Source organism: Ambystoma mexicanum, chromosome 12, assembly GCF_040938575.1.
Source record: "Ambystoma mexicanum isolate Mex_15411 chromosome 12, UKY_AmexF1_1, whole genome shotgun sequence".
NCBI classification, from domain to species: domain Eukaryota; kingdom Metazoa; phylum Chordata; class Amphibia; order Caudata; family Ambystomatidae; genus Ambystoma; species Ambystoma mexicanum.
In genome coordinates this window covers 658065302-658092835 of record NC_090936.1, presented here as the reverse complement: position 1 = coordinate 658092835, position 27534 = coordinate 658065302, and the positions used below count along the sequence as shown (strand labels likewise).

The window sequence follows — 27534 nt, the reverse complement described above, 5'->3', positions numbered from 1 at the left end:
ATTATCTTGACAATCTCTGAATGCTACTGTCTGGCGGGTAAGGACCCTCCGGTAGGCTTACGGCCCATTCTACTAGGGGTGTGGGTGCCTCCACTGCTCTGCAGAGGGGTGTTCCCATTCGTAATATTTGTGAAGCAGCCACATGGGCCTCTGTCCATACTTTTGTAAAACACTACTCCCTGGATTCTATCCAGGGGCAAGATTTGGCCTTTGGTAAGGCGGTCCTCTATTCTGCAATTTGATTGGGCATTCTAAAATTCTTTTCCCACCTCCATACGTTGGTACTGCTTTGGGAGTCTGTCATAGATGTGGAATACGTCAGAGGACACAATCCCTTCGAAGAACAAGTTATTTTCTTACCTGGTAACGTTCTTTCGATGGGATGTTCCTCCGACGTATTCCACATCGCACCCTCCCAGCCTGCCCCTCTAGAGAATTTCCAGTGCGATTGCAGCTAACGTTTCCGCAAGGCTTTCTGTGGTCATACTGGCAGAAGATTGGTGCCACACATTCTGGGAAAAAACAACAACTGAGACTACGGTCGTCGTGCGTCCTACTTATAACATGCGATGATGTCGGCTCGACGGAGGCCCTTGAGGGACAGCGTATCGACGTCATCGACGCAGGACGCAGACGCCGGCAATTTTCCGAAGCAGCACATCTGTGGTGATTACCTGTCATAAATGTGGAATACATCGGAGGAACATCCCTTCGAAAGAACGTTACCAGGTAAGAAAGTAACTTGTTCTTCATTTTTATTAGTTTCAATTAGAAAACAAATGAACTCTGCGAATTGTAATCTTTGTTTACTTCAGTGGGAGAAATGTAAACAATTTGCTGTAAAACAAAACCACAGCACTGGAAAATGCTGTTATGTGACATGGAGCAATCTGGTTATACTATTCCAACTAGTATCGGAATCTGTGAGTTGCAAATTGTACCCCTATCATCACAACAGTCACTTTAACTCATTGACCTGAATCACTACAAAAAGAGAAAAAGGTTGTGGTTTGTGACAAATTTGTCCCAGCGTTATGTAGCCTTTTGAGGAAAGACCAGGTTTCCAGGTAGGTTATGGCTTACAAAGGTTATTGATATTGAGATAGTCAGTCACATGCTTATTGTACCTGTCTATTGATCCTGCCAGAGCATGGAAATGGCACCATGTATGAAGACCTGTTTTCAAATATTGATGTACATAACAATACATTTACTCAAAATGGATTTATCTCATTCATTCGATCCTCTTGACCATGGGATTATTAATCATCCATAAATATTCACTCTGGTCACTGTATCAGATGAGGCTCGTAGGTGGTTCAAATCCTTTCTTGAAAATCATACTAATTGTGTTATCTTTTGGGCTCTTGACCAAATACGCTGTGGTACAGACAGGGATTCCACCGGGTCTCCTTTCCCCCTTCTTCTTTTTAACAGTTGTATTAAACTTGTGCATGATTGCTTATCTGGTGTCCAGTCAAAGGATCAAATACATTGTATTGAATTACAATAGTTTTGATAGAAAAGAACCGGAAAAAAAGGTTGAATGCCTTTTTTTAAATGTATTTTAATTTTTTGGCTTCCGTATAGGAAAAGAAAGTGGTTTTTACACCAAAAACAGGGGATTGGGGGGGGGGCCCAAAAAAACATTCAACCTTTTATTTTCGGTCCTTTTGACTCGAAACTATTGCATTCGAATCAATTGCAGTCGACCCTTTAACCTACAACCTGCTTATCTAGACTTTACAGCTAACATTGTTATGCCCATGCCATAGTTGATTTTTTTTAAAAAAAACCTTTATTTAACACATTGGCAGACATGTCAGCTTGTTGACAAACCTTGTATATGGAGAGATAGCATAATGAAATACAAACATTTACTTACTACTTATTATCAGGATATCGCATGACATAGTATAAATAGCAGTGAGTTGTCACACACTTATAAGCACTATAGGGTCGGTCCAGCTGTACCCCCTCCTTCATTTCATCGTAAAAGGTAATCTCGGAAAGGACCCCAAATGTTCTCCGGTCTACATCTAGAAACAACCATTGCAATATAGCCCTCCTCCCTTTTGTTAGCATAGGTTAGCTCCTTGAGCCATTCTGTTCCACTAGCGGCTGTTCTGGATTTCCAGTATTTCAAGATACATTTTTTACCAATTATACAGCTCAGATAGAAGAGTCTACGAACCCTTACATTGACCTTTTGGATATCTCACAACAGGTATTTAAGGGGGGAGAGTACTAGTGTTATTTTGGTTATAGCATATAAGTTGTCTGCAACCTCCCGGGCAACCAAGAGGCAGTCCCAATACATATGGAAGGAGTATGCATTAGCCCTACCACATTTCATACATTCATTACAAACAGTTGACGCAAATCTTGAAATGCGTGCAGGGGTATAGTACAATTTATTTAGCATTTTAAACTGTATTAACCGGAATTTAACATTTAGGAAAACTTCTTTCGTCAATCGGCACCAGCGCAACCATTGTTCCTCATGTATCACAATGCGTAAGTCTTTCTCCCATTTCTCCTTAGCCCTATTGTCTGACATCTGATTAGCCTGACACACCTTGTAAAGTCTAGATACAAAGCTCCTGGAATCACCACTACAGACTGCCATTTCTACAGGTTCACAAGTAACACTTTCCTGAGGAAACGAAGGCCATCAGCGACTTGCTGCAGCGCTCATCCTTAAGTATTGAAGTGATCCGATCAGATTATCATCCAACTTGGCCACAAATTACTAAAGTGTAACAAACCTTCCGTCCGGTAACAGATCGTTTAAAGTCATCACTTCCCCAATATCCCACGTATTTTGTATGTCTTTGTCGTATGTTGGGGGAAGTCCTGGGTAATTCCACAAGGGGATAGAGCCGCAATATGGAGCCGCCGCATCAAGCCTTTTAAACACTCTCGACCAGGCGTTTACTGTTGTGCATACTGGGTCGAACGAGCACAAACCTTTGTGTCGGTCAGCAAAAATAATCGACTTCAAATGTGTTGGCACAGTGCTATATGCCTCCAGGCTCTGATGTATCAGGTTGGCATCAGTAGAGTACCATTGGCCAGCATACTGAGCTTGCAAAACTATATAATATAGCTCAAAATCAGGTGCTACTAGGCCTCCTTGTTCAAATGGCGCATCCAGTCCTTCCCACTTCGGTCTAGGTACACCTGCCCCCCATACATATTCAGTCGTCAGCGGGTGAAGTCTATTAAAAAACCTACGACCAGGCCATACATGAATATTACCAAAGTAATATAGTAATTTAGGGACTACCACAATTTTGAGCAAGGAGAGTCTCCGATATAACGACATTAGAAATGTAGCCCATAGCCGTAGTTTGGTTGCCAGTGTCTCTAAATAAATCAGTGTACTCCATTCCTAGCTGTAGTCGCAAAGAGTGGCGGGGGTTCAGCCCAGTACCGGCTATAGTCAAGAGGGCCAGACACAATAAGGTATATGCACTGCAAAAGAGTCAATCACCACACCACATTGGTATCAGGTAATATTGTCCCCGTTTATATGGGCGCCCATAATTGTTGAAGTTCCTTGTATAGTAAAATGCCTATCCCGTCCGGACCTGGGGCCTTCCCAGATGATAGGGCCGTAATTTCTTCTAACATAAAAGGTTCATTGATTGCTGCTTGTACCTCGTCAGAGAAGCCCAGCAGTGTGATGTCATCTAAATACTAGGCCAATCCCTTGCAGTGCATGCATCCGTATTGGTGTGTAAGGCCTCATAGTATCGACAGAATTCTCTTGTTAATTTCTTTGTGTATTGTCATCATGCTACCTGTCTGTCCTTTAATCCCAGTAATCTATTGGGTCCCTTTTTTGCCCCTGAATTATGCATGCCAAGAGTCAGCCTGGCCTATCTGCTTCCCCATATTGTCGTGCCTGGACAAGTTGGCTCATAAGGTGAACTTCTCTGTCTGCTAATTCTCTACATTTCAACAAATTCCCTTTAATGAATCCCAGTAATGCTCTGTCATGTGATGTACCATAATCGTTTTCAAGTTGCCTCACATCTGTTTCCACCTTCTTCAACTCCCTTCTAATAACTTTTAAGATTCCGGCATTCATTGAGATCATTTCTCCCCTCAGCCATACTTTAAAAGTCTCCCAGACTGTACAGTAGTGTGGTTTCGATCCCTTGTTTCTTTGGAAAAAGTCCTCAATCTTATTGCATAGCGACTCTTAACAAGTTCACATCAAGTAAACACGAAGGGGGCATTTTCCATGATGGACGTGGACTACTAGGAACTTCCCACTGTATCAGCAGCATCACTGGTGAGTGATCTGAAATAGTTCTTGGGTGTATCGCACAGTCACGCACTCGTGATATCCATTTCGCTGAAACCAACCAATAATCGATCATGGACTGTGCATCATGGACCGACGAGTGATAGGTGAACCTGCGTACACCAGGATTACGGTTTCTCCAGACATCCACCAACTCCATTTGTAGCATAATTTGATGCACCATATGACCATCATTAGACAGGTTGTGCTGAGAATCTGCCGACAGTTCCAGTACACAATCCATGAACGCTTTAAAGTCTCCCCCCCCCCCCAAATGATCAAGCGGCAGGACCCCCCACAACTCCCCAGCAGGATCTCTGATATTTGCCCACAGAACGCCGGGTCGTCTAGATTGGGGCCATACATATTAACCAACAGTACATTAACATCTGGGATCTTCCCCCATACCGTCACATAACGCCCTTGACTGTCTATGCATCGTTTTTCCTCTTGAAAGCATAATGAATGGTGTATAAGGGTGGTAATGGACTGTGATGAGTAGTCAGTATAGACTTGTTGATCCCCCAAACGGTTGAAAATCCATATTGAGGGGTCCTTGAACATGTGTTTCTTGTAGCATCACTATTGTGGGACCGTGGCGGTTTAAGTATGCAAGCCCTTTGCTCGCCTTAATAGGGTTAAGTCCACGGACATTCCATGTCAAAAAAGAAACTTTGTCACCCATAAAGACCACTTGTCTCGCATATTGAGTACTTCACACTTTGGTTCCAATATCATGCTGGTCAGGAAACATGTCTGCCCTTTTTTAAGATATAACTTCCCAACTTGTTTCCCAACAACTCCCACAACTTTTGATAGCTGTAGTCATCATTGTCCCCAACTTGATGAATATCACCCGCCCACCCTCATCCTTTCCCCCAACTTGATGATGTGACCCAATAGCACTCATGGAAACCTCCTGGTGTGCTTTGCGAACAGTCATGATGATTGTACGACAGGTCATCTGGAGACCGACCAGCCCCGTTATATAGCAGTGTTGCGCACCAGTATTTATGCATATTGGAAGCGGGCACCAGCCAGTGCGTATGTAACTCAGTCACCCATATCGTCATCTAGCTCATTGTTATGTGGTCGAGGACTACGATCCTGAGCACAATCTCGCTGTGGGAGAGGGATCGGTGCTTCTATGTATGCAGTGGCCTCCAGCGGATTCTCAAAGGAATGTGCGCGACACATGTTGTATAATCAATTTGATTGGAAACACAAGGGCATATGGGACATGTCTGATTCTGAGATGTTCCTTGACTGAGTCATATGATTTCAACAGAGCCTGTACACTAGCAGCAAAGTCTGGGTATATATGAATATTTTGTGACTCGTAGTAGAGTGTGATCTGCTCTCGCAAAATCCGCAGTCTGAGATATCTATCCCGGTAATTGTGTAATTTTGCAATGATGGTATGTGAGAGATCTCTGTGTCTAGGGACAGGTACCAAGGCTTGATGGGCTTTTTCTAAGAAGTGTGGAGAGAAATTTGTAGCATCGAATAACATTTTCAATATATCCTCAACAAATTCCTCTAAAGGGCCCTTGCATGCTATCTCGGGTACACCCATTTATGCTAATATTATTTCGCCTTGAGCGCGACTCAAGGCCATCACATTTATTGCATATTTTGTTCACCTCCAATTTAAGGTATGTTATGTCGCCATCGTGTCTGTTAACCTTATCCTCCATCTCCCCAATTCTGGTCTCTGCCTCATTAATGCAGCCAATCTCTTTCTCCAATTTAGACTTTAATGAGCCAATGGTAGATACAATATCATCTGGTTTCATATTTACTGACATGAAGCCATTTTGCATCGCTGTCATCAGATGGTCCTCGCGAGAATCTCCAGAGGTTGCACCATTTTCATCATTGGCGATAGAATTTGCAAGTCCAGGAGCCTTTGCCGGAGTATAAGTGAATGAATTCATGGTGCCCTTTTTTTCCCCCTCCTGCACCTTTCGTCATGTTTCTGGTCTTTTTGTAGGTATGGATGGTATCCTATGGACTGATATTCCAACCAGTTAGAGTATCTGAGCTACAGGACATTTAGGTCAGGTGGATGATAACCAGAGCAGTCTGTTACTTGTGTAATCCACCACTTCTCAGTCAGTGTACTCCATTCATAGCTGTAGTCGCAAAGAAGAGTGGTGGGGGTTCAACCCAGTACCGGCTATAGTCAAGAGGGCCAGAAACAATAAGGTATGTGCACTGCAAAAGAGTCAATCACCACACCACATTGGTATCGGGTAATATTGTCCCCATATATAAGGTTGCGATACATATAGTAGCCGGGGAAAGGGCATAGGTGACATTATATAAGGGGACAATATATGGGGTAAATGGGAGCAGGGCTTGCGGGCGTGTCTCCTGCTCCCTTTAAAAAAGAAAACAAATTCAGGGGTTGCGGTTGTGTCCCCCGCATGTTCCTAATGATAATGTCTCCGCAAAAAACTGGCGCCATTCTTGCATGGTGAAATCTTTACGGGGACATTATGACATGGAACTACCACATTCTGTTCTCAAGTATGTTAAGCCCTGTTCCAGAGAATTTACTCAATATGTAAAGTTACAGGACTCAGGAGGATGAATAGAGCATGCGTTTACCCTCAGTATTCAGAGAAAGCTCGCAGCATTAGGTCTACATGTATGTGGCATCAAGGTGTCGAGTTGTAAAAATAAAGGGTTTTCAATGCACTCCTCTTCCCAGCTTGGCCCGGTAAGTATCAGTATGTAGGCCAGTCCCCTCCTCTAAGCAGACAGTCAAACCATGGTGTGGCATTGCGGCAATGATTCAGCAGTGATTATGTTGCACTATTTATAAGAACTCAGCAGGTCTGCAATAGCGGTCGGGGGCTGGGAGAGTACTATGTGCCAGAAACAGCATAGCAGGTCAAACCGTCATCCACAGTTGTTGATGCAGTTTACTGTTACGTTTGAGGATACGCTCTGGGCAATACGGCTCCAGCCCTCACACTATGTGAGCTCATTAATCCCTGTTGGATGTGGTGGCAGACTAACGGCTGCTTCCATGAAGGCAGTAGCCCCACCGCACAGAGTTGATGGTTACGGGTATATAGCAATGGGCTTACAGATGTTACCCAAGTACATGACACTGCACGGATATGCCGGCACACTGTCGGCCAGATGGGTCCCAGCCCTATGTCCCGCTCACAGTTTCAGCAACGGGTGTTCCCGCAGGGCCTCCTCCTCACCTGTTCAAGGCCTGTTCTGAGCTCAGCCAACGCCCCTGACTACAGTTCGTTCCTGGAGCGGGCAGGAGCCCCTCCCCAGCCTCCTCCTACAGGATCCGCACCATCAGGCTCACTTCCCCTGCACACCCCGATGAGCTGGAGGCCATGAGTCCGCCTCCCACAGTGACAGACAACGGATGCCCAGACTGCTGCAGTCGCATTTGTTGAGCCATCCAGCAACTCATCTTGTATTAAGATAAGCTACAGCCCGATGCTAGTAGCCCAATCGGCTGTTTACCATTTACCGAAGCGAAGCCGCATGCCTGATCTGAAGATGGCCACTCGATTTCTCGGCATGGGAACAAGGCTGCCCTAGCTGTTGCTAAGCAACTGCAACTTCTAATCTACCCGCAAGTCCTCCGCCGGCAGGTGGAAGCGGCCCTCCTCTGAGAAGGCCCCTGAGGAAAAGGCATGTTACGCGCATGGTTCGCGGCCACCTTCTTCGCCCCACCCATACCAATCTGCTGCTAATCTCGCAACGGGTATATTGCAACGCCCTGGGTGAGTGGATTTCAAACCCCCTGATCGTTAAACAGAAGCAGTTTATAGTGCTGTCACCTTATGATCTGCACCTCTGCTCTACACGCCCATGCCATACACGGCCACACTATGTTATGATTTCCTGCTACATTATCGGCATTCCTTTAACAGCTCCACTGTGGGAACCTTTATTTACATTGCCTAATTAAGATTATCAGCAAATCCACCCTATTGGATTTATAGCCTATTGTCTCCTGCATTTCCAATGTTCTTAGATTTACAATCTGGGTAGTCCTTTGTGTACTGCCGTTACCTGTGCACCACTACCTTTTTAACTGGCCTAGTCCTTTGTGTACTGCCATTATCTGTGTACCACTACCTTTTGAACTAGCCTAGTCCTTGTGTACTGCTATTACCTGTGTACCACTACCTTTTGAACTGGCCTAGTCCTTTGTGTACTGCCATTACCTGTGTACCACTACCTTTTGAACTAGCCTAGTCCTTTGTGTACTGCCATTACCTGTGTACTACTACCCTTGCAAACTAGCCTGTCCTGTGTACGGCCAGATCGTACCTTTGAACTAAAAAGTGTACATGGCAGCCCCATGCAGCTACGTTCTAATCCTTGCCTCGATACTTCCTCTACTCAATATCGACTCCTTAGCCTATTTCGCATTTAATAATCCCCCACTATCTCACCCTTACCATACTCTAACTATGTCCTTTATCCATGAAGCCCATAATCAGGCACTCATGATCAGCCAGCCACTCAGCCCTTTTGAATGGATCCACCACTTTGCGGCACCCCCCACGCCGTGGAACCCATGCCCAGTGAAGGACAGAAACTGTAAACTTGGCTCTCGGTTCCGACCTTCTAGGACACCTAATAAAAAATACTCCTCTCACCGCCTCCCCAACCAGCCACTAGCGAGCCCCGCTCTCATAGCGGACAACACCCTAAAAACTCCTATCAGCACAATTGAACACCCTCTGATCAAAGGTGCTCTCATCAATGCCCGGTCACTAGTCGCCCACGCGTTTGACATTGCAGACCTTATCTCTGTCAACAACCTCAACTTTCTGGCGATGACCGAAACCTGGCTGCATCAGACAGAAGGCCCAGCTCTGTCCCTAGCCATCCTGGAGGGCTTCTCAATACTAAGGAATGACAGGGTTCATGGTAAAGGAGGAGTTGCCTTTTTCGCCAAAACCTCCCTTCCTCCAACATCCGGTCCGCCGAACTCCTGTCTGTTAAGTTCCAACTCGCTGCAACTCAAACCATCCTTATGCACCTTATTTACAGAGCTCCTGGACACATCTCATCCTTCGAAGAGGAGATATTCGACCTCCTGACCACTAATACTAAAACAGCATCTCAAATCATCCTATTTGGGGATCTAAACTTAGGCCTCGGCGACCCTAATGACACCAATGCGCTATCCTTGGAAAACACTATCTCCCAACTAGGGTTCAGGCACAGGGTCTCAGCCCCAACACATAATAAAGGCAGAACCCCAGACTGGTTGGCAGACCACAACTGCTCTACCTCTATCCTTAAGAATGAACCAATTGCCTGGTCAGATCGCCACGTAAACTCCTTCTCCATCCAAGGGAAAGTGCAGCCGATTACCTCACCGGCTATTATCCCACAAACTCTCTCTAGGAATAACCGCAACATCACCTTGCAATGCCTTCGCCCTCTAATCCACAAAATCCTGGCCCCTGCAAACTATTCCAACTTAGATGTGGACAAAATTGCTAGCCTTTACAATAAAACTCTGTAGCTGTAGACACTGTCACTCCCATCAAACGTACCAAAGCTAAACCAGCGGCCCACATGAACAAATGGTTCCCTCCAGAACTAAAAATCCTGCGGAACGCCAAACGAACGGCGGAAGCTACTTGGAGAAAAACGCCTAACACGGCCAAACAAAACGCTATTCACAGTAGCAGCCTCTACCTATGAAACCTCTATCCTCAAGAGACCTACGACTACAGAATCGGCAATGCCAAATCAAGAACAAAAGAGCTCTTCACGATCCTAAGGGAACTAGAGTCTCCCGCCCCACCCTCAGTAACCTGCGTGAAAGATGTTGATTGGTGCGAAAAAATCCAAAAGGCTTTGGCAGACAAAATTGCCATGTTACAATCTAAAATCGAACAAAAAAAAGACTAGTCTAGGCAAAAGAGCAAACCCTCCACCACCACTCACTACTAAAGCTCCAGCCTGTCCTCCCTTCTCTTTCGCCCCAGTCACAACGAAAGAAGTGGAAAGCATCATAAAAGGCCTCAAACCCTCCAGATGCCAAGGGGACTCCTGCCCAGCCGCCATCATTCAGGAAGGCGCCAATGATCTGGCCCCTTTCATTACAGCCCTAATCAACAACTCCTTCAAAACAAGCTCAGTCCCTAGCAGCCTCAAGGAGGCTTGGGTCGTGCCCCTTCTAAAAATAAACGAACCTAGTCCCCAACATTCCCACTAATTACAGGCCAATCACCACTGTCCCCCTACATCCTGAAGATCTTAGACAGAGTGGCTTATTTGCAAATTCAGAAGCACTTGGGAAGAGAACAACCTCTTTGGCCTGAGACAATCTGGTTTCAGACCAAGGCATGGAACAGAGACGGCTCTTCTGGACCTAAAAATCCAGATGGACGAGGCAAAGGGCAAGGGCAACCTTGCCATTCTCCTGCTGCTCGTCCTCTCAGCAGCCTTTGACCTCGTAGAGCACCAGATCCTCACGGAACATCTGGCGGCCTCAGCTGCATTCTCTAACCAGGCAACCGCCTGGGTCCAATCCTTCCTATCTGACCGTACCACCCGGGTCTTTTTACTGGGGGCTTCAGCACACCTCATACCCATCCTCTGAGGCATCCCACAAGGTTTGTGCGTCTCGCCAACCTTATACAATATCTTCACAGAGCTATTGTTCGACCGCCTGGATAACCTGGGTGTCACACAAACTATGCTGACGAGACCCGGTTTCTCATCTCCCTATCAGGTTGCTACGAAGAGGACTCAGCGCAAATCAACAGCCTCTACCTAGAGATCCAAGCCTGGATGGCTTATGCCTTAACGATGAGAAAACTGAGCTCCTTCTCGTCGGCTCTCAACCTCGGCTAAACAAACTGGACCCCCAGTACGCCTCAATCAACATAGATGGCAACCTAATAACAGTGGCCAAAGAAATCAAAACCCTAGGGGTTTATCTGGACGACACTCTCTCGCTCAAAAAGCAAGTAAATGCCACAGCCTCCTCCACAGCTTACACAAGTAAGCTAATTAACGCCTTCTTCTCACCTATAAGTTGCATTACTCTAGCCAGAGCGCTAGTGCTCTCAAAAATCGACTACTGCAATACTCTCTTCCTTGGCACCACAGAGCGCAATCTGAACAAACTGCAAGTGCTTCAGAATAATGCCCTCAGAGCGGCCCTGAGTATCCTGCGGCACTCACACATTTCCAACTTCAGACAAGATTCCAATTGGCTCCCTGTACAGAGACAGAATCACCCTTAGATCCCTCGTCATCGTCCACAAATGCCTCTCTAATGACGCTCCCAAGTACCTGGCAGATATGTTCAATAAACACATCTCTGCCAGACCAACTAGAACGCTGTACTCTCACTGCCTGTCCATCCCCAAATTCTCCCTTAAAAAAGCAGTGGAATGCTTTACCTCTGAACCTCAGAGCTGAACCATCCTTCTGGACTTTTAGAGCAAAGACAAAGTCCTTGCTCGCCAACAAGAACTCCCCTACTGTCTGATACACCCACAAATGTATTTTTTTCCTGTGTCTGCCACTGAACCACCTTGTAACCCAGTCATTTGCACTTACTGTTATCATTTTGTTAGTATGTCCATAATTCTGCTGTAATATGCTCTAAGTTTCTGGTGCCCAGTTACCTCAGGGTTCGGCGCGGTATAAATAAAAAACCGAAACTAAACTCGCATGAATTGCGCCGCACGGCAAGCCTGCCAGTCTGGAAGTGCCGGTCGGCTGCTTCTTCCTTTAGCCCCGCCTCTCTCCTCAGCTGCTCCCCGCACAGCTCTCATAGTGCAGATCCGAACGAATCTTGGACTGCAGTTACTCCAGTCTGTCAGCTGCACACAGGTTCCAAAGAGACACAGATTTACGGTGCGCAACAGGATCTATACTGCAACAGCATTCTATTGGGACCGGAGCTCCAACTCAGGCTGCCATCTTTCTTGCTGCTTAGCAGCGCCCTCCCCCACTTAGTTGATTTTTAAATTGACTGCAGACACCACACTTGAAAATATTAGGCTCAGTAAAACTTTTAGTGGTATAAAAATCTGGATGAAACAAAACTGACTATGCCTTAACAGCAACAAGACAGAGCTCAACAGGATCAGCACTCAGCATAGCTCTTTGAAACTGACAGACCATCCTTCTTCATTAGAAATAATGAATCTTTCTATCTTCCCACAGGTTAAAACTCTGGGTGTGACTTGCAACTAGACATGTCAGCCCAAGTTCATACTTTAGTTACTAGTACTAGCTACTATATTCACCTGTTGAGACCGATCCGACCCTACCTTGCTAAAAGACTCCTAAGCATTTAAGTTAGAGCCATTGTGGGTGCCACACTTGATAATGGCTATTACCTCTACAAAGGGGCCCCTAAAACCATAATCCAAACAATGGAAATCCTTCAAAGCGATGTAGCCAGAACAGTAACTAATTCACTCATTTAACAACCATCACGCATCTGCTGCATAGTCTTCCCATCCAGGCTCGGATTAGTTTTAAGTGCAGGTAAACCATTTGGCTAGACCCACACATTTTAATTCTTTCCCAACATGGATCATCCAAGGTATACTAGAGACGGAGACATTTCAACAGACATCTTTTTGGAGTAACAAGGCATTATTGTTCTCCCAAATTGTTAGCCAAAATAAAATTGGTTCTACAGAAACCAGGCCAGACAGGTGCTTCAAACACAGCTCCATCTGCATTGCTCAGAATTCCAAGGGCTCTGAACGACTTTTGTTTTCCCCCTTGTTCCCACCCTCCTTGAGCGCTTTGAAACACTTTCATGTGTATAGGCGCTATATAAATAAACAATACAATACAACAAATACATAGGTGTATGTTGAATTAGGTATATTTTGGATGCAACATACAAATGTATTTTGGGTACATTACATCATTATTCTCGGTTTACGTCCCCAAATGGCAGCACCTTCATCCTAGCGCTCCGATACCTATAGGTCCTTAGCTCCATTTAAGCAAAAATAATTAAACATAGCATAAAACCATAGATGGAAATGGCGATTTATACCTATCCGCCTTTGGACCTGTGACCTGCAGTGTTCACAAATAGCCACAGTATGGTATGCAGTCGTTCAGACTACTTTTTGAAGGTCTACAATTTGGTGGACTCAATTGGGTCGAGTCGACCAAATACGCACATAGATATGTATGTGTGAGGGCAGGGGAGTAGAGAGGTGGGTGGGGTGTGGGTTAGGCAGGTGGGAATAGGGGAGACCCCATAACAAGAAAAAGGTTGAAAATAAGTAGATCAAATTGAGTCGATCAAATTGTAGATCTTCAAACATGAGTCTATGGAACGACGTGGAACTCCAGAGTATTAGCACACTGAACCACTGCCTGTCTGAGTGCTGCGCTCTCTTATCTGTACATTGAACACTTAATCACTCTACTAACCCTCTTATCCGCTCCCATCCCTTCACAAACACTGTCGCTCCTTGCAGCCCTTCCTACTTTTGAAATTTTATTTTGAACATATTTAGTTTAGGAATCCATCCTGAATCCCTGGGCCCCTGGGGATAGAAACAATGTATGTATTTTCTTTTTTTGAAACTATGCTGAGCTAATATTTATTTTTTGTGTTTGATCAAACAGAGGGCTGAATGGTCGTTTGCTCGATATTCACAATGGCTTGATGACCACCCATCTGAGAAAGACAGACTTATTCTTATACGGTAAGAGCAATGTTTATACTTGACATAAATATGACAGGTCTCTTCTATGGGTATCACTTTTTTTATAATTATTTAAGAATGTTGTGTTTAACTATGAATATGATGCCTGAAGATGGCATATGTTTTTGTTTTGGTCCAGGCTTACAGGTTCTGTCTGGACCCCTTGATGTGTCCTACCTCTAATGTTCTCTTTGATCTGGCTAGGCCTGCACATCAGCACTGCCAAAGGGTTTGTCACTGCTATTTTAGTTTTGTAGAGGTCCTCTGAGCAGGACTCGTTTTTCATCATCCCCACTGTTCTGCATTTTTTACAGTGATTAGGTAACCAGTTTCTAACACGCCCGTTATTTGTTTCAGCAAGGGAACTAAATCAGGTGTCGATATTCTTGATGGCTGCTGCGTTTGAGCCCATTCATTATTGTTTTGTAAGGGTGCAGAAGGAGGAGAATGACACACATGTGGCATGATAATTGCTATGGACTTTTATTAGCCGGGAAAATAAAGGGAAAACCAAACTTTCCCGATTTCTAAGAGGAGCTTCACTGCCTCAACTAAAATACTAAGCGTTCTGTCAGAATGTCTGTGTAAATCATTAGTCCACCGTCCTTTGTCAAAAACACGTCCAGTGTCAAAAACCCTACTACTGTCCGTTGAACTTAAAACTAAACTAACGATAAAGTAGACCTTCTTGGCCCAGAACGACGACTCCCTTCTTTTGGAATGGGGATAAAAGTTCACTTTCAGTTCTTGTCTTTCAGAGTTTGATAGAACTAGGGGGAATTACTCCCTTCCCCTGGTCTCTTTCCTCTTGGTTTCACAGTTCAACACCACAGGGGGAATGACTCCCTCCCCCTGGCCTCTCTCTCACTTTGGTTTTACAGTTCAACACCACCACAGGGGATGACTCCCTTCCCCTGGCATTTCTAGAATGTCTGCAGTGCACAACACCAAGGGGAATGACTCCCTTACCCTGGCCTCTCTTTCACTTAGTTTCACAACTTCACCATGCCAGGGGAAATGAGCCCCTTCTCTGCCCTCTAGGTTTACCAGGAGAATGATTCCCTTCTCCTGGATTTTCACCTTCACAGTTCAACACAGCCAGGGGGAATGACTCCCTTCCCCTGGCCTTTCTTTCACTTGGTTTTGGGCCAACTTGGTTCATTCTCCTGCCAGGTCAGGCCCCAAGGAAAACCAAATGCAATTCTCCCTCTTCTGTGCGGGTCCCAGACCTGTATTTCTCTGCTTCTCATGATGGGTAGACTTGGTTTACTCACCTGCCAAGTACTGCCGCAAGGAAGATTAAGCTGTACGAAGAGTGAGTCTTCATAACTATCATCCCAGGCCAGCTGCCCTTATTGTCGTAGGCAAAACATCCAAACCACAGCTTCACTGTAAGCTCTGGATTTCAACGGCCTAAATTCTGCTCACCTTTACGGATCATAGAGACAACAGCAATCTTGTTTGGAAAACAGTGGAGGACCTGTTCCGGATGGTGTAAATGCTAGAAGACAGCTAGTGAAGTCACCATTCTCTCTCCAGCTTACTTGCAATTAGAGAAAAATCAGTAAAGGCGCAAACCTACTATTTCCATCAGAGATTACCCTGCATTCAGCTCAGAGGGGTCACCCAGCATTGCGAAGCTGCAGCACTGCCATGTTCGCTCTGCCTGATTTGAAGATTGCAGTCTGGTAATTCAAGACCTACCAATTAGGGATCAATCATCTGAGTGCAGAGAGTGGGAAGTGCTGCTTGTGTAGTGCACCAAATAGTGATCCCTCTGATGAAGTCACGTTGGTTAGTCCCTCATTTGCATCCTCTGCTGCTTCCCACCCTCTAGGTATTCTGTGATAAAGTAAGCTAAGGGGAAAACCATTACCCCTGCATCCTTCAGCCCCCAGATCAACCAGCCTTTCAAAAAGGAAAATAGAGGAAGAATCTGGTGGGTCTGGAGTTTGAGGCAGTGATTCGCTATCAAACAGGAGAAGCATTGTCAAGCAGAGCACAATCACAAGACCCTGATGCAGAGATCAACACAGGCAGAGGAAGTGGCAGTGACGGTAAGCCAAGCCAAAACCTGAATATACCACCACATAAAAATGGCAGAGAATGGGGACATGTTGCTAGTAGTGGACATTTTTTTATGATTATTATTATGGTATTTATTGAGCCAGGTCCTAGCTTCGAGAATCAATAGAGCGCTTTCAGAGGTATACAACAATATAGATACATAATGGAGCACTTTTCAGAGGTAACAGAACAGATATACAGCGGTGGGTAGGGTACAGAGATGCACTGAGGAGGGGTTCATCTATACAGCGTGGCGGGGAGGAGGACATGTGCTCAGAGAGAGTATCCAACAGCTAGAGCATGTTAAATAAAGCAGAGATTGACCACATAGCGGACTATGGCTGAATTGACAAAGGACAAGGAGGAGAGGATGACCCCTAAGCAAAAGAAGAGCAAGTCGGGTCTTAGGCACCGAAAGAATGAGCAGTGGAAAGGATGGGAGGAATGGTCATCAAGATACTCAGAATGAACCGAAGTACTTGTACATGTACATGCACCTATATCACTGTACAAGAGTTTAATAAACAGGAGAGCACTTTACAATTTGTCTTTACAATTGGTCCAGAGTGGTGGTAGATAAGGGGACATATTTACTTAAGTCGTGCCTCAGAGTTACTTGAAGGGTAGAATTGTCAGCTGTCTTCTGAACTGCAAAAGCATTGGAGCAATCCTGATTGTCACCAAGATGGTGTTCCAGTATGCGGGGGCATAGCAGGATGGCAACGTTTTCGTTGTATTTTCCCAGTGGCCTAGTTTAGTTTCCAGCCCAGCACTGATCTCGCTCCTAGAGGAACCTGTACTACCTGAGCTGTTTTGTTTCACTGCAAGCTAGACAGGCATCCAGGCAATGGTTGCCTTTTAGGGGATAAGAGGCAATGTTGAAGAGGATCCCAGCAGAGATAGGTGAGCCATTGATGGTCGTGTAAAATGGGGTCGATTGATCGACATGTTAGAAGAATTGATAAGAGTGGTGGACTGACTTAAAGGGGGGGGTCAGGTGTATCATGAGGATGGCGGTGATGTCATCAATGTGTGTTATCACAAGAGCAGGTGCTACGATCTGGAAGTCTTGGGGAGGGAGGATGGGCTAACTCTTGCAGAGCAGCGTCATCTGGTACCACATGTATGCACTTTTGGTCTATGTTTGACTAGTGGCAGGGAATTTCCGTAGGCGAGTGATGCCGTGGGAGCAGTGCACTTTAATGTGTCATCCGTGTACTGGTGTGGCAAGATATCTGGGTTGCCAAGGAGTGCTCCCAGTGATTTGATGTATAGATGAAAGATTACTGTGGAGAGGATTGATTCCCTGTTGCAGTACACAAGTAACTTGGCAGTGATCAGATCTATAGGTGCCCATGTAGGCATTCTGGTATATGTCCGAGAGGTAGAATGAGAACCAGTTAAGAACTGTTCTCAAGAAGTCCACTCTTTGGGCGAGGAGTATGATCAGAGTCTGGTAATCCACCATATCGCACGTGGCGGGAAGGTCCTGAAGAAGCAGGAATCTCTTTGGTACATGATTTGGAGAGCATTATTGATGACCTGGATGGTCGCTGTTTTGGTGTTGCAGTTAGGAAGAAACACGGTTTAGTAGTCCTGGACTAATATTGACTGTTTGATTTGCAATTACCTTCTCAATGTTTTTACCAATGAATGAAAGGTTTGTGATTGGCTGGTAGTTTGCAAGTTCATCTGAGTCTAGTATCAGTTTCTTAAAGGGTTGGTATGACAGGCCTGTTTTTAAGCAGCTTGGGAAAATGGCCTAGTTTTGGGCGGCAATCACAATCTAAATGAGCGCAATGAGTGGCTTAACTTAGTGACTTGCAACTTTGGACACCATTGTGCTGAGGGAAGTCTCCTGACAAAGCCCTGCTGAACTATGTGTTGGGGTGTCATTGGTCTTCTTAAATCTTTATCTCTGTCCCCTTGCCAACCTTATTCCCTACTTTGCACTCCAACTTTAACAATTGAACGCCAATGGTTATAATATAGATGGAAAGCAGACTGAAATGTAGCCTGTTGAAAATAGCTTGTTCATTTCACTACAACATCCTCTTTTTGATACTCAATTTTTTTCTCCACCGAGTATTGAATGGGCTATATCTCAGAGTCATAGGACAATGGGCCATGATTGTGCAAACTCTTAGACCACCTTCATTGTACTGTAACCAGTAATTCTCTCTTGCATCAGTGTTCTAAACCCGCTTCTGAGTTTTTCAAAAGTGAGCACAAAGAAAATTATCTTACATCATTGTATGTCAGCCATGTTGAGAATTGCAAAATGATCTGCCTAACGTTGCCCAGGTGTCACATTCTTACGGCCTGCAATTTTCAGAAATGTGGCGGCCTGGTTCTACACTAATCGCATAGACCCTCATTCCACTTCCTGACCGAAGACATTACTGGCTGCAGTCAATCTCTGCATTGACTTTTAGACCTTGGGTACTGTACACCGTGGCTATCATGACATATCAGTCCCCCGTTTCTGATTGATACACTTGTAAGAAGAATTCTCCCCATCAAAGTCACCCTGATCTTCACCAAATAATGTTTTGGTCTGTCTCAGATCCACTGCCTTTTCCTCCCTAGCCTTAAAGATAAACTTCTGCTTAAACAAATGTTCCATGTTTTCCATTAGAAAGCTTTTGGGCACCCATATAGCTTGGGTTAAATTTTGTCCTGTATAAATTTAGGTGGGTGGATGTACTACGACAGACTCTGGATACCTACCTCTTTGTACCCTTCCTCGTGACTTTTTTATTCTAATATTAGCATCCTTCTAACATTACCCTGATAGTGCCCCCAGCAGCCGAGTGTTGCATGTGGCACTCAATAAATGTTCTGTATCGCCACATAACACTGCTGAAAAAATATGTTGGTTCTTTCTGAAAATGTATATTCCTATTTCTTACTGAGACGTTCGAACTGTGACATGATTAAAAAAGTATGAGGCCTCATTATGGAAGGAACCATTTGGGTTCTCTAAGTACTACTGAGTAAAAAGTTTAATGAGACATTCAACCAATTAATTTTTACAGCCTAGAGGCACCACCTACCCAAGTCTTTTTCAACTATTTCCTTTGGTGACCATCAAAAAGCAAAAGCTGTTATTTGTCTTATGTCGCAGTACATTGGGCTTATGAACCTCTGAACTCTTTTCTAACGAGGGATACGAATCAATGAGTGCAAAGCACTGAAAATAAATAATGCATCAAGCCTCTATTGCTGTTCGGTTTTCGCTATTTTATTTTATTACATTTTCTTTTGCCTCATCTATTTTTCATTCCAATAAATTATTCTACAAACAGCTTTTGTAAAGCCAACAGCACATGTGTGAAGCCAAGTAGTCAATTGCTGGTAACAAATGTCGGTTATGTGCAATAATGAGATGGCGAAGTGCAAGCACTTTCATAATAACGTGATTGGCCTGCCGCTTACCATTTATTTTATCGTTACAGTAACATATTTTTTTAGCACTGGAAAGTCCATTGGTGCAGTCCACCCATTAAATGTCACTGTTCGAGGGAATCAAAATACCTGTATTTGTGTTAATTTGCTGTTTTTCTTCATTGCAACTTATGCTCGTTGTGAAGGCCTAGAACAGAGAATACTTCTCTGACATGTTTGATGCATCTTGCAATCCTAAAGCCTGCTAATTTAAGGCAGAAGACAATCATTGTGGGCACTAACTGTACATGACATTCCAACTTCTTTTCCTCTGCCTACCTGGACAGGGAGAAGCACAGAAAGGCTGGAGGAAGCAAACTACAAATCATGTGCAAGTCGCACCACACTTCACACCCTCACAGCGGTGCCATATTCCCATCAGAACGAGGAAAGGGCTGGTATTCAACCTATTTCTGTTGCCAAAGAAGCATGGGGTCCTCCGTCCCATCTTGGATCGGAGGCTTTTGAACTTGTACTTGACCATGGACAAGTTCAAGATGGTCACACTATCCCAGATCCTTCAGGCCCAGGAACTGCAGGATCAGCTGTTCTCGCTGGATCTCCAGGATGCATACTTCCATGTTCCCATCCACAGTAAGCACAGAAAGTGCCTACGATTCATGGTGGGAAAATGTAATTACTAGTTCAAGGTCCTGTCATTCGGTCTCTCTTCGGCAGGTTTTTTTTGCAAGCTGCTGGCCGTGGTGGTGGCTCGCCTCAGAAGGGAATGCAATCATGTTTTTCCCTATCTGGACAACTAGCTTGTCTAAGCTCACAGACCAGACATCGGTGCACTTGCACTGGATGTGCAGCCTATTGCACAGCTTGGGCTTCTCCCTAACCTTCACTTCAAGAAGTCTCAGGTTTTGCCATCCTAGTCCCTCTGTTTTATCGGGGAAGTCTTGAACACTCGCCTGGGCTGGGCCTTTCAGCCCAAGGATCGAGTAGTGAACATTGCCAAGATCCTGCATGTCTTCCAACCACAGGAAAAGGTCCCTTTCTCAGCTTTTCTGTGCTTGCTTGGTCATATGGCCTCCTGCATCCTGGTGATGCCATAGGCTCAGTTATGCATGAGGTCGCACCAGTGGATTCTCAGTCGTCAGAGGTCCCAATTACAGGGACGTACCTCAGACCTTTTACAGGTCTCAACAAGGGTGTCTAGGGACCTAGAATGGCGGCCCCAAAGGGACAACCTGTTGAGAGGTGTGTTGTTTTGACAACCCTGACCACAACTTACTTTGGTCTTGAGCACATCCCTGATGTTCACCTCCTAGATCGGACGTTGAGCGACCTTTGGTCTCCACTGAAATGCCGGTTTACACATCAGTTTACTGGAGTTGAGAGCGATCAGGCGGGCTCTGGTCACATTTTCTCTGTCCATAAAAGGCAAGTCTTTAGTGGTCCTGATAGATGGGTGGGAGCTCTGTCGGGGGTTATACAAGAGTTGTTTTCCCGTTAGGACCTCTTAGACGTGCTTGTCTTCGCTATAAAACCCACCACCAAATCCATCTATGCATGCCGCTGGCGTAGGTTTTGAGCTTGTGGTGTGAGAGGGATCTGGGCCCCTTTACTTGCTCAACATCCCTTGTTGTGTATTTTCTGTTTTGTTTGGCATGGGCATGTCTTCAAATTGGTACTGTGGAGGAGTACCTTGCTGCTATTTCGGTTTCAAGAGAACCCCAGATCAGGCCTCTTTTTTCATGACCCCAATGGTCATGCAACTCCTATGGGGTCTGTCTAATCAGTTTCTACAATGCCAGTTTATGGTTCCCTTGTGGGATTGAATTTAGTGTTAACATTTCTCATATATGCTCTGTTTGAGCCCCTTCATTCTTGTTCTTATGATTACTCACCCTTAAGGTGATTTTCCTGGTTGCCATCAGTTGCAGGTGAGTGAGCTCCAGGCGTTGTAAGTAAAACCTCCCTATTTGCTTTTATTCCAAGGAGAAGGTGACGTTGAGAGCGAGACTATCCTTCCTTCCGAAAGTGGTCTCTGATTTCCATCTCTTGCAAAAGATTTTACTGTTTTTTCCTCTGCATCACCTTACTAAGGAAGAGGAACAATTCCATTCGCTGAACCTGGCGTAGGCTCTTGGGCAAGAGATGTCATGAAAGATGACTAGCTTTTCATTGATTATGCTCAGAGGCGTTGCTAGGGGGGGTGCTAAGGGGACTATAGCCCCTGGTCTTTTGGTTGTAGCCCCGGATAGAATCTCAGGAGCTACAACCAAAAGGCTAGCTAGCCCCCAGTCCCGACAGTTCTGACATTAGCGTAGCCCCAGGTTTTTTCCAGACCTAGCAACACCCCTGGTTATGCTGGTGCTCATGCAGGTAGGGCTGTCACCAAGCAGACCCTGTTAAGGTGGATCATCCTCTGTATCTAGTAATGTTATGATCCTACTGGTAAGGATGTACCTGAAGGCCTCGGGGAACATTTCAACAGAGAGCTGGCTGCCACTTCAGTACTGCAACATGGGGATCCTGTTCTGGACTTTTGCCAGGTGGCTTTGACCGCTTCTTTGGTTTAGGTGATGTCCTTACTAGCCTCCATCCTCCTGGTCTATGTACTACTGTGGGAATCTACCAAAGATGAGGAATGCATGGAAGGAAGGAATCCATTAGAAGAACAAATTACTTGCCTCTTGATAATGTTCTTACTCTTACGTCCTGTCCCCTTTCCTCCTTACTGCATGGGCGTCCCTCCCTAGGGACAGGAGACTGAACCTTTTTCACCAGAAAAAATCTTCTTCCCCTTTAAATGTAGAGGTGCGCAGGGGCGCGGCCCTGGGTGCATGCGCTCCCCTGACTCCGCCCAGCGGTGCCACTCCCCAGTCCTCTTTTACACATCGACAGGAGCGGACTGCTTTCACCAGCGCTCCTGGTTTTGACTTCAGCCTTGTAATAACATGCGCTCTTCCCTGTATACTGTCTTTTGTCTTTAGTCTTTTGTCTTTATTCGGGCTCGGTCCTCTGGTGCCACGCTCCTCCACACCGCATTACGTCGTCTTTGGGCTTCAGCAGGTGTAGGTGTCCAGCCTGTGAATGGTTCTTCCCTACGTCAGACCCTGACGCTCTTTGCCTCCTCTGCCTTGGCCACGATCACGGCTAGGAGGGTTGTACCACGTGTGACGCGCTTACACTGCACGCTCTGAAGAACAGGCTTGCTCGGTGGAGGGAGCTCTTCGAACGATCACCTCCAGAGGACTTGAAGGACTTCGTCAAGCACAAGTCAAGTCCCATGGTAGGGCCGCTTTTTTCATCTGCACCCCGCAAAGGTGATTCTTTCCCAAGGAGACATCCAAGGAGGAGGGACCGTTCAGGTTCTACCTTCAGCACGGGTACCGAGGCTGCTTCAGTTACCTGCCGCCAGGCCGAGGGATCCCTAGATCCTACCGGGGATGTTGTTGAGGGACCGCATTGTTTTTTTTTACCAGGTGTCCACCCGAGAGGCTACACCCTACTACCGGACAAATGTCTGAGGGGCGCCTGTATGCAGCATTACCGCAGCACAGCCCAGGGCACAACGCATACCAGGCTTCGTCCTGAGGTGCAGGGTAGGCCTCAAGCTCCACCACCAAGAGTCCTGGAGGAGGCTGGGCCCAGAGCGTCAAGCACTACGGCGCAGGCACGTGGCATGCAGCCTGACAAGATGGCAGCTGCACCAGACAAAATGGTCGCTAATCCAATACCGCCCCCTGGTGCAGAGCAGGAGAGCGAACGAGTTTCAAAGTGGGAATGGTCTTCACCAGGTACGTGGCCTACTTGGCCTACTGCATATCCCTCAACGTCGCAGGGCAGATACACCCTGCAGGCAACAAGGCAGAGTACGCCCAGACCTCAGCAACCTCAGGACTCTACTCCTACGCCACTTAGCGCCCCACCGGCCTGTGAAGACAGATTCTCTGAGAGATTCCTCACGCTTATGAGATGCCCTCAGATGGGCACCATCCTTTGGGAAGTTATCAGGGACAGGCTACCTCCTGTCCCTCCCCCTGCACCCATAGTCCTTCCTCCTATGGCTCCAGTGCCTCAGGCCCCACGCGCAGCCTATGCTGCCCGCGCCTGCCCCAGTGGTTCCGGCTCCTCTGCCTCCTGCTCCCCAGGGGGTTCCATACCAGCCTCCGCAGCAGCCTCCGGCCCCGGTCCCTGCACCTCAACGTGCAGCGCCCGGTATGCCTCTACCTGTTCCTGACCAGCCGGACACCCTGGTGGACACCGACGAGGAGGAGGACCCGACACGCCGTCTTCAGCCAAGGCTTTCCATGATTGACTTGCATGTCTGGCCAAATGCTTGGGGCTTCCACAACCTGAGGTTAAACAACCAGAGGCGGGGGTCGTGGTCGAAGTCCTCACTCTACACCACGCGGGTAGAATGGGGATTTCGATGCAGAAGGACGTTGTCGCCTTGGCCAAGAAAGGATGTCTTAAACCCCACACGTGCAGTGCAGCCCACCAATCGACACCAAGTACAGGCAATTGGAGGGGGACACACTCTTGCTGTCGACACACCCTGAACCCCACTCTTCGGTGATTGCCGCGACCTCCATCTACTCTAAGCCTCAGTCTTCCTCAGCCACCTCATCCTCGGCCCTGCTAGGCAAGGAAGAGAAGATCTTGGAGGTGTATGGAAAGAAGGTCTACTCCAACGCCTCTCTGCACCTTCGTCAGTCCACTGCGGATGCCATGCTCGTAGCCGTTAAGCAGAGGCTTTGGTGGGAAATAGCCGACTTCCGGTACACAGTCAGACGCGCTTCAAGGCGGGGCTGGCAGAAGCAAAGTTGGTGGTCCAAGACATCATGGAGTCCACAGTGGCGCATATAGACACCTGAGGCCGGGCCATCTGCATCGCCACAGACATGAGAAGGACTGCCTGGCTGCGGGCTACCAAGTTTAACCCGGATGCCCAGGAGCGCATATTGGACCTTCCATTCGAGGGTAGCAACCTCTTGCATTGTACCACCGATGAGGAACTTGATAAAATGAACAGTTCCCAAACTGCGAAATTCTTACCTATCCCCAGGAATTCGATGCCCAAGGCGTACAGCCAGACGTACCAGCGTTCCAACAAGAGGCGGTCTTTGGCGGGTTCCGGGGCTTCCAGGAACGAAGGTCCAGGCAGTCAGACGATCTCCAAGTCGGCACCGCCGCAAACAACGCATGGCGGGGAATAAGGGATTCTTTCAGTCCTCATCCCCAGCCTCTGACATTCCCCTGCGGGTCCACGTGTCTCCGGTGGGGGGAAGGGGATGGGGTAGGCTTGCCCTTCATGCACAGTATTGGCACGCGAGGTTCGCAGACCCCTGGATTCTATCTTTCTATCTGTAGTGTCCACAGGCTACCGCCTCCTCCCCTCCACTCCCACAGATTGGGACAACTCTGTTGGCGGAAAATTCAATCGCTCATAGAGAGCCAGGCAGTTCCAGCCCCCCAGCAGGGGCAGGCTTCTACTCCAGGATTTTCGCCATACACAAGGAGAACCAGGCAGGCCTTAGAGTTGTGTTGGACCTCTCCACTCTGTACCGTTCCCTCCTGCTTCAAAAGTTCAAGATGGTTACCCCAGCGCTTATTGCAGAGACACTGTGCAAGGGAGACTGGATGTGCTCCTTGAATCTGAAAGACACGTACCTACACGTCCCGATTTTGCAGCCTCATCGGTCCTTCTTGAGGTTCAGGATCATGGGCTTCCATTTTCAATAGAAGGTTCTACCCTTTGACCTCAATTCAGCCCCCAGGGTCTTCACCAGGCTTATGAATGCAGTGGCAGCCCTTCTCAGGGTCCAGGGTCACCATGTCTACCCGTACCTAGACGACTGGCTAGTCAGGGCGAGATCCCCAGAGCGGTCCACCACCTCTGCCCTCATGAATATGCTACATTCATTGGGATTTTCCTTCATTCTGAAGTAGCCACAGTTGCAGCCGACGCAGAGTCTGGCGTTTATGGGCCTCATCTGGGACAGCAACTCCGAGAGATTCTTTCCCTCGGAGGACAAGATCACAGCCATCAAGAGTGCCACGGGTCCTTTCCACAGCAGAGCAGTGACCTCAGCATGGTGGTACCAGCACCTCTTGGGTATCGTGGCGCCATGTCTACTGGCAGTGCCTTACACGAGGCTCAAAATGAGAAGATTACAGCTGCACTTCGCAGCCTCATGGAGTCAGGAGCAGGGTTCCCAGGCGGAACTTGTCAGCATTTCTCCCTCTCCCCACCAGGACCTCGTCTGGTGGAGCATGGACTGCAACTTGCGGATATGCAGACCCTTCCGGCAATTGGAACCACAGCTTACCATCACCACAGATTCCTCCTTGAAGGACTGGTGGCTACCCTGGACAACCACAGTGCCCACGGAGTCTGGTCCCTTCTGGAACAGGAGGCCCATATCAATTGGCTGGAGCTCATGGCGATCTGGCTCGCTCTCAATCAGTGGCAAGATGATCCTCATGCAATGCAAACGGACAATTCCACCACCGTGTATCACATCAACAAGCAGGGTGGCACCAGGTCACCTCCCCTATGCACACATATACAATCAAAAGGTTGAGGGGAAATGATTTAATGGCCCCGGGATTCTTCCCCCTAAAAAGGGCTTGTGCAAACTTCCAGACTAGGGAATCCCGTTGCCTTTATGCTATGCCCCATAGGCGCGAAGAGGAACACTATTCAATCGCAATACCTGTATTTGTTAACCAAAAATACACTAAAACACTAAACAATTAGCATATTACAGCACATGACTTTATTAAGATAATAAATGTTTCTAAAAATATATTAAACAATCTGTGTAAACATATCATGATAATAAAAAACACTTTATATAAACAATTACCTAAAACTTATAGCACACTACACAACACTCTCAAAGTGCAAACGTGCTTCCTTTCCACTCGCATACCTCTCATACCAATATTGAACCACACTCTCTTCACCATACAAAGTTATGCAGACACCTGTCGAATACACAAAACAGAGAGCTCCCAAATTCTGAATTGCTCCCTCCAGCCGGTTCGTGCCCATGTTTAACGAATCCTTTTCAATAAAAGGTCCTCATTAATTTAATTAAACTTTACACAATGTTGCCTACTGATAGAGCAACCACAATGCCCGACATGTTTCGTTCTTATAACAATGTTAGACAAATGACAGAACTTCTTCAGGGGAAATTCGACAACCAGGTTCTCTTGGTCTTCTCAAACTTTGTGTGGAAATGTTCCTCTATGACCCGTGGTAACTTCAATGATTTAAACAGTCCACGGTATCGTAGGCTCGTTTCCAAAGTCAAACCGCACACCGATGCAGTCAAACACCACGCGCACTGGCGCCACTGTCTTTCTACAGCTCTATTTGCTTCCGGTACTGCTCAATGGGAGCTCTTGATGTGGAGGTATCTTTTCTACCCATCCTGGAAACGTATTTGAGACCGGCCCATGTACTGCGTGCACCAGCCTCTCAAGAGCGGCAAACCTCCTGTTTATCCTAGTTTCTCCTCCCCTGTGCAGCCTGGCCGTCCGCATTTGGGAGTGGGCTCTGGAGATCAACATTCACTTGAGAGCAATCCATCTCCTGGGGGAGTCCAACCTGGAGGCAGACTGACTCAGCAGATTGGATGCAGACAATTACGAATGGCAATTGAACGATCAGGTCCTTCAGGGGATCTTCAGCAGATGGGGGCAGCCCCAGGTGGATCTCTTCACCACCAGATACAACAGGAAGTGCCCTCCTTTCGCGTCCTGGCAGGGACAGGGCCTAGGCTTCCTGGGCGACACCTTACTTTTACAGTGGAACAGCATGAATGCATATGCATTTCCGCCCACTCTGGTGCACAGGATGTTCTGCAAGGTAAGGGGGTCCTGACACCACACCATCATTCTGATAACTCTGTGGTGGCCGGCGAGACCATTAGGCCCAGCTCATCTTCTAACGCAGCAGGGAGGCAAGGACATCCACATCGCCCCACAGAAGCAAGCCCTCGCAGTGTGGTTCCCGAACAGGTCTCATTGAAG

At 46.8% G+C, this 27534-nt stretch overlaps 1 protein-coding gene across 1 annotated transcript in view; it reads left to right on the top strand.

Annotated features, from left to right (window-relative positions):
* Nucleotides 1–27534, top strand: part of COG5 (component of oligomeric golgi complex 5) — a 2640594-nt gene that overhangs the window by 2557153 nt on the left and 55907 nt on the right. The window contains exon 21 of the mRNA XM_069629143.1: nucleotides 13943–14022. Within this exon, the coding sequence (XP_069485244.1) occupies nucleotides 13943–14022 (80 nt within the window). The remainder of the gene's footprint in view (nucleotides 1–13942; nucleotides 14023–27534) is intronic.